A 12,387-nucleotide genomic window follows, 5' to 3' on the forward strand; every position below is an offset into this window, starting at 1 on the left:
TCGATCGATCGATCGATCGATCATCGGCAGGCAGGCAAGCAAAGTGAAGAAGTGTGTGTGCGTGTATGAGAGAGAGAATAAGAGAGGGGGGGAATCCATAAGCACCCCATTCTAACTGAGTTGCTAATGCTCCAATTTATATCTTCTAATTTCCCATTTATACCTTCCTTAATTTGTTTTGTTCAGTTACAGATGCTGGTAAGCTTTACAAGAAAAATATGTGTAACATTTCATGTAACTGACACTGGGCATTGTCTTTCCCAACTAAAATCTTCTTGGAGTCATGTAGGTGTTGTAGCCACTCAGAACATACCTCTCCATAATCTGTCATGGGAGTGTTGCACCCACATCCATAAAACTATGGGGAGAAAAGGAGGCAAACGGAAAGCATCACAGGCTTCACAAGCCCTCACCCAGGAACCCAATGCACGCTCTTTCCTTCCCAGTATGGTGGCCGCAGAACTACTGGCAGTGGGACACTTCCCTCCTGGGCACCTGATGTAGTTTGGTTGTGGCAGCCCATTGGGAGCTGTAAGCTATGTGCTTCATGTCAGGGTGCAGTCCAGGAGCACAGAGCTCTAGTTTTTATTTCCTAGACAAGCCTTGGTGCCAGGATGTTGCCATGGTGGCATCTAAAAGAGGGTGGCTTCCCACAATACTTTCTCACAATTGTTGTCAGTGCTGCAAGCACCTGATACTATATGGAAGGGAGAAGGTTCTTTTGCAGCCCAGTTACAGCCAGAGGGGTAGAAAAACTCACCAAGCCACAGCAAATCCTTCACAGACACAATGAACAGTTGCTAATGCATACGTAAATTATGCCACTAGTGCTCCATTGATGTTTTCTGCCTATGTCCTCCTTACTTGTGGCTTCACTGACTTTGGCTTCAAATAACTGAAACACTAAAGATGATTTTTTTAGAATCATAATTAATTAACATTAAATACGATTTTTAGAATCAAAGAACCTTACAACTCCTTCTGCATTTTCAAGAGACTTGTTACTTAAACATCAGCTTTTCCCTCTCCCAGACAAATGTTTTTTTTTAAATATTGGGGACTTCTAAAGAAAGAAACCAGTACTAGAATTCATCAAGACACAGAGTTTAAGTGGTACCAGTTTAAATTGTAAAAAACAAAAAAGTCCCATGGGGGCCTGCCTGCACCCTTGATTACTTCTCTTTAGTAAAGCAATGGTTTCCTCTTATTTATGCCGTTGTGATCAGAAAAAAGGAAATGGAAAGAGCTGAATGGGAAACTCTGGTCGGTACAACAGGAAGGCGAGCTGAACATAACAGGCACGCAAAGTGAGAAATTATGGAACAAACGATGGAACAGCGTTAAAGCAGAGTTAACAAAATGGAAAAACAAGGACTAAACAAAAGGGCAGACTCAGTGGGTTTAGGAATAAAAAGGGGAACTATCCTACTTATAGGTTCAGGACCCCTTTATTCATGGGGACAGATGAAAAACAGTAGTTTTGATCACCACTGCTCTGATCACAGACGTGCAGGGGGCTCTTTCCAGCGAATCATCTGCTCTATGCCACAAAATTTGTATATTCTTGTGTCAGTGATTCTTGGATGGGTGGATGCTGTTCACATTATTCTCTCAAGTAATCATAATGAAATATAGAAGAAGGGAGTAGCAGCATGGTGTACAATTGCTCACTGCCTGTCCTGGTTGCCTAGTTGATCTCTGGCTAGAACCCTGTTGAGTCTGGCAGCTGAAGTAGAGCATAGTCTTTACACTGAAAGCATTGATCTTCTGTGGATTGTGACAGCTATAGCAGAACGGAGCTGGTTGCAGGCTTGCCAGATTTTCATGTGGTCCCTATGACTCACTCACACCATATTTGAGTTTGAAAGACTTTTAATGAATTCCTCCTAATGAGGCAATTGTGTAATGAAAAATCACAGACAACACAACTAACAAAATGCTTTTATTCATTCATAACTGGCATAAAGGTCAACTTTGTAATTAAAATGCCAACAATATAACATAGCTGCAATAATTAAAAGAGAGAGAGAGGAAAATCCCATCCTGAATAGAAGGGTCAGAGCTACTACAGATCCTACCTCCAGCAATGGATTTTTATAGAAGGCTATAAACTTTTGTGATGGCACTCATGATATAAATATCTAGTCAGATATAAATGTCTATGACCAGGAAATCTTTCCAGACAATGAATACAGATCTGCTACTCATTATGTGACATTCTTCCCGTATGTGATCTAATGGTTGTTGTGGGTTTTTTGGGCTCTTTGGCCGTGTTCTGAAGGTTGTTCTTCCTAACGTTTCACCAGTCTCTGTGGTGGCATCTTCAGAGGACAGCACTCTGTGCTCTGGTCTCTGAAGATGCCGGCCACAGAGACTGGCGAAACATTAGGAAGAACAACCTTCAGAACACGGCCAAAGAGCCCGAAAAACCCACAACAACCATTAGATCCTGGCCGTGAAAGCCTTCGCGAAGATATGTGATCTCCTTGCTGCTCAGACAGCAGTAACTTACTATGGTGGGCCAATTCTCCCTATTATTTGTTAGTATCTCAACTGTGGTACTGAGGGTTTTGTGATCATCCCAGAGATCAGAAATATTGTTCCATTGGAATGCAATTCCCAGAATGGCCAAATTATTTATTTCATTCTACTCAACTGGTATTGTCTCTTCTTGGTCACTGCAACAAAAGTTCAATATTCCATTAGGTTAATGAAGAATTAGTCGAGAGTTGCATTGCATGATTTTTGCAGTTCTGATTAACAAACTGCTAACCAAGCCAGTCCTTTAATTCTGAAGGCATTTTAAATACATTTACATTTGAGCAGGAACAACACTTAAATCAATGGGATTTAAATTAGTAATTAATGTGAACTCACTAGGGTCAAAAGGGTCTACTCTAAGCAAATCTGGATATACTGTAAACCATTATTGTTACGAGAAATAAAGACTAGTCAATAATAATGCAATAATTTAAATTAAAATAGAATTTCATCTCAATGCTTTTCTGTGCTCTTCTCTATTTTCCTCCTAATAAAAAAGCAAAAAAGTTTCTAAATCTTTGTTATGGTTATAGTCAGTGGAAGATGAACTTAGCAACTGAAATGTTAAGTGAAAATACTACAATAATCTCTCTTTATCTTAATGTGTTATGTACTTTTAATATTTCTTTAATTACTGAAAATGAGTTGTTTATATACTATATGAGTACATACTGTATATATTATAGTCTAGATTTAGGGGAATTGAAACATCATTCCCCATCTTCCTCCTGCAGTGATGAGTGCCACCTGAAAAACTAATTCCAGTCAGTTTACTTGCACTCCAGTACTCTAACTTTTACGGGTTGAAGGCGGGAGGCATCAGTGACATGGTATACTGGAGAGGCAAGATCGACCCCTTCTGATTCTGCTTATGGAAGTATTTCTTTCAGTAGCTCCCACCCCCAATAATTATAAAGCTATATTAAATGACAGTTAAAATGGAAGGCAACTTCTGTTTATTATATGATAAATTAAGAATAACATGCTTAGTGTAATTTCTTAGAGAAAATATTTGTGATGTATACAATTGCCATCAATAGTATCTACTCTGAATAATTTAATTCTTGACTCATCTGTATTCATTAGAGATACTGTATTGTCCTTTAAAAACAAATTCTGGTGTCTTATTACTGATGAACAACAAATAGAAAAATGAAATCACACGCGCATGCATGCACACACACACACACAAATGCCATGCTAGAGAGTCAGCAGTTAAACACTATTAGGCTGCAATCCTATACCCATTTAGTTAGGCTAAGCTTTACTAAACTCAACAGGGCTAACTTCTGATTAGATCAGTTTGCACTGTCAAGTCCATTTTAATTCCAGTTGGGCAAGGGTAAGAAATGTTCAACTCTCCAGATGTTGATGCCTGTAACTTCCACCAGCCCTGGTCATCACAAGGTCAGTAGTAGAATTTTGGTTTATCTACCTCTGAAGGGCCACATTATGTCACATCTCCGCTACAGTAATAACTGAAGTTTAGACTGTGGAGGCCTAAGTTTTTCTTGCTGAAGAAGGTCTTTGTTGGAGGGTTAAAAATGAAGAGAAAATGCATCATGGCTTCTGCAATGTGTCCTGAGTGCCACCGAGATAAATGAAGATGAATCAAGGAGAAATGAGACAGAGGCCTGAGCTGAGCTTTTCTTATTTAGACTGTGCTTAGGTCTTCTTAGCCTGATTTCTTGTTGGGGAACAGGAAGCCGGACTAGAAAGATCTTTCTTCTGATCCAGCAGAGCTCTTACGCTCTTAAATATACTGTGGGCTGCATTTTAAGACACACCTCCCAGTTTGTGCCAATTCTTTAAAACACAACTATGGCCCCATTCAAAAATAACAGGAACCAGGAAAATCTTTTAAAAATAGTCTCTTTGGAACACTTGGATGCTGAAGCAACCTGAGGTATAGTTAAATGGCCATTGTGAGCACAGAAATTTGACTGTCCCCATGTACCCACTACATTGATTGAAGGCAGACTCCCCTTTTACACAGGAACAGTCTCCCATTATGAGATACATTCTTCTTCTGGAATTGTATAAATAAAGAAAAAATTTGCACCGATGCTTTGCATATAAAACACTGGCTTCCCAAAATTTTAAGAGCTTCGACAGACAACGCTGTCCTTCTTTACATGGAATTTAGGAGAACGGTTCTCTGCCCTGTGTAAAGCTTGTACTCCCAAACAGAGCATTGATTCTCTTTCTCTGTTCGACACGTCTCAGGAAAGGCACAGAGAGTAAGGAATTCTGAGCTGTAACAGAGTCATGGAAGAACTTGAATTCGTCCATGTCATGGAGATATTTGTTGCTTGTGAGGTATGTAAAAAGGAGGGAAAACTAAGGGCCATGTATCTGACCCCCACCAGTGTTTCTGGAGACTAGCACAACCTTGCTGCCTACAGATGGGGCCACAATTATGCCAATTAACATCAATTGCTGGCAGACCTGGTGGGGCAAGTTCTCTCCTCAGTCCACCTATTTCTTACATAGACAGACTTTCCCAGCAGCACCAGTTCTCAGTCACAGAGTAGCTATCTCTAGAGAAAAAAATTATATGACAGTCTTCTCAATAGGTGTATGTAGAAGTTCTGAGCCTTGTATCCTCAGGTTGAATCTCCAGCATGACAAAATGTAATCCAGTTTTCTCAAGCAGCCATCCATCTTTGTGTAGCCAAGAGGTTGTACGTAATGTCCTTTCTGGAAAATTGATGAGAGGAAGAAATTGTTGTTTGAATTGCTTCAGGTTCTTCATGTCTTCCATCCAAGAGACTCTGGCTCAAGATGCAGAAATTATCTACAGAGTTCAAATGCTCAGATCTCTGGGGGGAAAGAAAGAAAAGGAAAGGTAATGAGAAACATCACTGACACATTCATGGTGACTATATTTTAAAACAGGCATTCTGTTTTAAGCCTCTTCACCTTTCTATTGAGGACAATCTGATGGAAGTCTTTCTCACTCCTATAATTTCCTGGAATTTATCAAATGGGGAAAAACAACTATATAAAACCACCAATCTTTACTTGGTTAAGCTATGACCAACACAATTAGCTGATTAATCCACCACCAGTCCTTCTGTGAACTGTAAATGAATATGGCATTTTACAATGTACAACAGCACAGGTACCTTACTACACAGTCTGCAAGTGAAAATTCACTGCAATAATCTTAAACTACTGGGGGCTAGATAGTAGTCTACTAGATAGCAAACAAGGGTGGGATATACATCTTTCACTTATATGTACTTGTAACCCAATTACAAAGGTAAGGACTCAGAAATAAGCCCCACTGTATTCAACTGTGGGAACCAAGGTACAACAATGCTTGGAAAAGTAACTATTTTTTGGACCACAACTTCTAGATATAGCATCTGGCTGGTGACCACAACTGGGAAATTCTGAGCCTTATAGCTCTTCTAAAGTAATTTTTCTGAGCTCTGTTCCACAGCACAGAATGATCACAATAATCAAGGTGAGGATATAAAGATAAAATCACTCTTTGCTGTGAAAAACATCTGATTTTCTTTTAAGAGAACAGAAAAACATAAAATTAAAAACTATAAATTCTCTTGCATGTGGCATTCGAGGTACTTCCAAACTCAAACATTGAAGGCGTATTAAACTGACTACTTATATACTTTAAAATAATTCTGAGTCACAATTTTTCACAGGCTAGCAGAAAGACAGTTTCTTCTTCCTGTCACTCTGACAAATAGTATTGGCAAATCTTGGGGCTTATGTTTTCACAAGACCATGTGGCGTTACAGAGCCAGAGTACTGGCAGAATATGAGGAATTCCATCCTGTCATTGGTCCAAAATAACCTGAATTTGTTGAGATGTTTGGTGAACCAGGGCTTTTTCCCTCAACAAGGCATTTGATGAAACACAACTAGACAAAAGGCATGCTACCACACTGGAGTTCTCAGTAACTCATTAGGAACAGCTAGCAATGCTACCCATACTTATGGCTGTTTACAACTTGCAATTCCTTCCACCATTCATATAAGATAGCAAAGTTTGGTGTGATATATATATTTTTTTGGTTCTGGCTTTCTGCTCTAATCTGGCTTTCTTTCCATGTTGTAGTGTCCCTTTTATGAGATTAAGCAGAAACTGCTACTGAAGAAAGCTGTGACAGTGACTGGAGCCTTTGGAATGGAGACAAAGGTTTTCATCATTACTTGGTTAAATATGAACCAAGATGGCCACAGGCGAGACGAATGGAACTTCAGTCCAGCACAGAGACGTCTAGTTCATTTACTTTGCTCCAGCAGTTTTTTTCTGGATTTTTCTCACTAAGATACACGATGAACAATCTTAATGGAGTCACTGTTGACAGTCCCTTTAGATTTCATGTTTCATAAGCTCCTATGGCTTTCCTTGCCCACTCTTGTAATACAGGGGAGACCTGGTAGGCAGGAACCTTGCCTCCTCTCCCTCCACTCCCTAGTGCTCTTTGTTTGACTGGACCTGTCAGCCATTTCACAGCGACCTTCCTCTGATTAAGTCTATCATCCTTTACAGAAACTTTTAAGGCCCAGCCAATTTTCTCTGATCATTTGATCCACCACATTTCCTCCTTCCAGATTAGTTCGTTATCCAGCAGCAGCAGTGAGTGTTCTTATTTTTGAGAAATATCATCAATCAGAGTGAAACATTGGTGTAATACAAGATTCCGGATTATCCTTGCTTTTCAAGTGCTTCCCTATTAATTTTCTTTAACATCCTTTTGCATCCCTTGTATCTAGCCCAGCCCTCGGCCACCTGTGCACTTCTCTCTTTATCCTGCTCTCTGAAGGATAAAATGTGAAAAAGTAGTAGTAAAGGAACATCTGTAAAAAAAAAAACCCACACTCTTCTTGGAAGTACATTTACATCAAGGCTGCCAAAGCACTGATTTTAAAAGCACTGAAAATCCTGCTTTGAGGCTTGCCATATATTTAAACTATAACAATATGGGACAAAAGCCCAGTAGTTCTATATTTCCAAAAATACCACCACAAATTGTAGGCCAGTATTTTTCTAGGTCAGATTTCCTGTAGGGTGGATGAAAACCCCAGAATATATCTTGAACAGACAACGTTGCTCCCGAATTTGTATTTCATGCATTAGGTATGAAATGATTAAACTATCAATATAATGTAAGGCATATTCAAGACAAAGGTGAAAAGTCATTAAAAAAAACACATAATGACAGAGAAGAATTTGACATTGCTTTCACTGTTGGGGAAAAAATAATTAAAGATGTTTCTTTTCTTGAGGGAATACCAAACAGAAGGACCACAATGTTGGTTCTCTTTGGTTTTTCATATTTTTATACATATCCTGATTTATGAGCCGCAGTTTGAATGTTTTGTTTTCTGTTTATTTGTTTGCGACATTTCATGTTGTCTTTTTCCCAGTAAAGCGGGCTCAAGACAGCTCCCAACACCATTAAAACAAGCACTTAAACAAAATATTTTGATCATTTAAAAAAAATGTTCCCCTTGACATTTTAGTCAGTCGTGTTCGACTCTAGGGGGTGGTGCTCATCCCTGTTTCCAAGCCGTAGAGCCAGCGTTTGTCCGAAGACAGTTTCTGTTGTCACGTGGCCAGCGCGGCTATACACGGAAGGCTGTCTGCCTTCCCACCGAGGTGGTACCTATTTATCTACTCGCATTTACATGCTTTCGAACTGCTAGGTTGGCAAGGAGCTGGGACAAAGCGACGGGAGCTCACTCTGTTGCGTGGATTTGATCTTACGACTGCTGGTCTTCTGACCCTGCAGCTTAAAAGCTATTAAACATAGTACTATTACAACATGCACCAAGAACAATTTTTAAAATGTAAAAACATTAAAAAGCAATTAAGATTGATATAAAACATTAAGTATAAAGCATAAGGTATTGGTAAACCATTGTTTAATGTTAAATGAGTAGACTTTGAAGCCATGACATTGCCATTTGCCTCTTCTTGTGCAGCTGTGATGAAAATATCAGAAGATTTTGCTCTTGTTTTCAAGAATAATAATAGAACTATGGTGTTAAAACTATTCAAACTAATAGCTGGTTCATGATCATAGGCAAATGCCTTCTCTGAACTGTTGACTTCAGCCCCCTGTCTCTGATATGCCCCCAATGAATTCAGTTTATGAACCACCCCAATCAACCTCTGGTTTTTGATTCCTCCACCCCCATTACAGATAATATTAACACCAGTTTGTCCAAGTTCACATTTCAGTAACTGTAAATGGAAATGAAACTTTTATTTATTTATTTATTTATTTATTTATTTATTTATTTATTTATTTATTTATTTATTTATTTAATTTAATTTAATTTAATTTATATCCCGCCTATCTGGTCAGTTAAGACCACTCTTTCCAATCTCGTTCTCATGGATGTGCCTGAGAAGTGATGGGGGCTCTGGCTAGCTTGTACCAAGTGATGATAAACTTAGTTAGGCATCCTTCAGTCTCGAAAGACTAACGTACTCTGTATGGATGCTAAACTACAACACAACAACAACAACAATAATAATATAAACTGTTTTATTTCATAGTACAAACAAATCAAGTACCTTCATCCAACCTTTCCATGCATGAAAGAGTAGAACTATATATACTTTCCAAATAGCAGATTAAAAATGGTCTTGTTCCATGAAGTATATTGTCGATTGCAACTCACCTTTCACTTACTGGTTGAGACTGCTGGTTTCTGTACTCCAAATGCAGTAATAAAGATATTCACAACTACTATAATAAACACCAGTCCCGTTGCAAGATTATTCAGGATGTCCAGCTTGGCATGCTTTGCAGGGTTATTAAGGTCATATTTGACTGCAAGAGCAGAAAGTTTGAGTGAAAATGATGATTTTCCCATTGAGGAGCAATTATACATACAGAAGAGATTTATTATTATTCATATTCTGTAGCAATGGTTTCAGAAGAGAAGAAGCAAGGGGAAATGCTATTTTGAAAGCGTCTCCAAAAATACCTCAAAAAAGGGTAATGGATTATTTGCTTCACTCTTCCCAAACTCAGTCTCCCCGCCATCACAAGTGTTTTGGACAACAAATTCCACGGTCCTTCCATTGTCCATGTTTTCTGGGGCTCATAGAAGTTGCAGTCCAAAGCATGTGAAAGGCACAAAGTGAAAGGCAGGGTTGGAGTCTAAAGAATAAAAAATATTTCTCTCAGAGCTTTCTCACTAGCTTCCTTGATCAAGACCTACAAATACTGTACAATCTGGAAGTAATAGGCAAGCAGGAATCTTTGGTACAAGAAAATATTTTTGAATACTGAAAGACTTCTATGATTACATATACAAATGACTCTATGAAGTCAAAATAATAATAAAAAATAATTTACAAGTCATAATAATAATCATGTGCCTTCTAGCCAATTCTGACTTATGATGATCCTTTTCAGAGTTTTCTAGGAAGTCAATACCCAGAAGTTTACCATTTTACCATTTACCATTCCCTTTTCTGAGGGTATCCTGCTACTGTGCAGCTTGCCCAAGGCTGCACAGGCTGGCTCTACTTTGCAGCAGCGGAGAATCAAACATTCAAAATCTTCAGTTTTCCAAATTTTAATGATATATTGTTACTTAGCTTTTTATTATTAAACTATCTCTACTACCAATTCCTCAGAATTCCAAATCAGCTCACTGATTATGGCCATTGCTTTCCACTGTTTTCATTTTCCCCAAAAGACAATGTTATGTACATTTAACAAAATAGCATGGATCAAACACTAGCAAGTGACATTCATATTTCCCTTGCTGTGTAGTCGCATCCTTAGTCTTACTCATAGCACCGGCTGCGTAAAGAAACATCAGCTTCTGTTTTCTTCCATTTCTTCCTTTGCCTGAATTGCTAAAGAGGAGACGGAGTTGGACGAAAAGAGCTGAAGCTCATGTCAGGTTAGTTTTATTCCCACATCTTGAAAAATGTATAAATGGGTTATATTAAATATGCATGTCTTCATACAAAATTGCATGAGGTCTGATGAAACTGCTCCACATTTCTCTCTCTCTTCATTTTTTCTCTCTCAAAATACCTCCTGGTGGCAGACTTTCCATAAGGTAGGGGACCTGCCTGTACAAGTATATTAGTCGAAGATAGTTTTGTTTTGTTGCATTTCCCACCATGCAAATACAAGAGCCAGAAGCCACTGACAGGTTTCTAAGCTTTCCACAGCACCATGGTTATGAAGATATGAATGGGAGAAACTGCCATGAAGAGAGGCATATCTCCACAACCTTCTCTTATTTTTATTTGTTTCATGCAAACTGTACAAAATACGAAAACAGTAGAAGGTTCAAAAGTTGCTACAGATTCATTATATCTTACAAATATTGCTTTAAAATGCAGAATGGCTGAGGCAATTATAGGGGAAAATTGAAATAATGTAATGTTACAAATAGTAAATCAAGACTTTTAAAAATAAAGATTGGGGTAGATATGAATTGAAATCCAAAGACTCAGTTGCCCTGTAAACTCCCTCAAGTGCTTAAAGCTGTCTGTTATGTGACATGGAAGGCTGATCTCTACGGGAAATCCCTGTCCAAAACTCCCCCAGTGTGCAAGCCTATTTCCATGAATCTTGGCCACAGGACCTTCCTCCTTTACAAGATCTAGAAAAGGAAAGCAAAATTCCAAGCAATGCAGACAACCCAGAACTTTCCAGTCTGTCACAAATTGTGACAGATGCATTGTGAACAAGCTGGTGTAGCGCTTAGATTACAACATTAGGGCATTTTCTACAAAAGTTGGCTGCTAGAACGTCTATTGGTCAGTCAGCGGCTCTGTGATTTATGTATTCAGAAGCCATTCAAGTTGTAGAGCTCACATATAGGAGTGATTCACCAGCTCTGGAGGTGTGGAAGATAGTTTTTTTTAATGCAGCTTTTGTCTTGCTTGAACAAAACAAGGTTCCTCTGAGTTTTCAAGGGAATTACAATAACCCTATGTCACTATTATAGAACTAAACTTGGAACTACTCATTAGTACAGGTAATGTCAAGCATTTTATTACAGTAATCCAATGCCACTATCATTTTGTGTAGTCTCTTTCTTTCTTTTTCACTCTTCAAGAAAGAAATGAAAAACATCTTACAATTAACATGAGGTCGTATTTTATAGGAGAGTATATGGTGCTTTTACTACTACCGAAAGACTTTCTATATATATACAACTGAAAAAGGTATTTCATTATGTTCATTCTATCTCAGTCTTCCTCTCTGTTTTCCTCTCTTTTAATTTTCCAGTCTGGGCAGAAAGTCCTTGCATTTTCAAAAAAGGTTAACAGGTTATCTGAATTCATTTCCTAATTCAATGTGGTAAAATAAAAGCAAGTTATTTTTGCAAATAACAAGACGCTGTTACAGAACACTAAGACAGGATTGAGGAGGACTCAAAATATGTAAACTACGTCTGTCCCTGACAATATATAACAGAATTTTTTAAAAGGGTGTCTGTGCAAAAATAGATGATTTGCATCTGTGTAAGAGGAAGCTACTTGGAATGCCAAAGCAAAAGGCTTTCAAAAAGTTTTTTGACCACTTCCTTCCTTCCTTAATTTTTACAGAACTACTGTCAAACCACTACCATCTGATCCAATGTAACAAGACATAGCATGATATATTGAAGGCCTCTCAAAAGGAAAGAGTGACTGATCATTAAGATGTACATTACCCTGAATTGTAGCTGTAGTCTTGCAAAAGTAGCTGCCAGTATCAACAATGTGAAACGGCATGAGACGGGATGCTAGGACTTTGTGTGTGGCTATGTGTGTGTGTGTCTGTGAGCACTCTATCAATGTGTGTGTGTGCGTGCACGTGTGTGTGCGTTAGCACTCTATCA

At 38.5% G+C, this 12,387-nt stretch overlaps 1 protein-coding gene across 1 annotated transcript in view; it reads right to left on the reverse strand.

The window, feature by feature from the left end:
• Nucleotides 1-1,929: 1,929 nt before the first annotated feature.
• NINJ1 (ninjurin 1) overlaps nt 1,930-12,387 on the reverse strand; it is a 31,918-nt gene continuing 21,460 nt past the window's right edge. Inside the window, exons 3-4 of the mRNA XM_020803734.3 lie at nt 9,208-9,359; nt 1,930-5,363 (exon numbers count right to left, since the gene is read on the reverse strand). Of these exons, the coding sequence (XP_020659393.3) occupies nt 9,211-9,359 (149 nt within the window). The 3' untranslated portion in view covers nt 1,930-5,363; nt 9,208-9,210. The remainder of the gene's footprint in view (nt 5,364-9,207; nt 9,360-12,387) is intronic.

This window comes from Pogona vitticeps, chromosome 2 (assembly GCF_051106095.1).
Source record: "Pogona vitticeps strain Pit_001003342236 chromosome 2, PviZW2.1, whole genome shotgun sequence".
Lineage (NCBI taxonomy): Eukaryota > Metazoa > Chordata > Lepidosauria > Squamata > Agamidae > Pogona > Pogona vitticeps.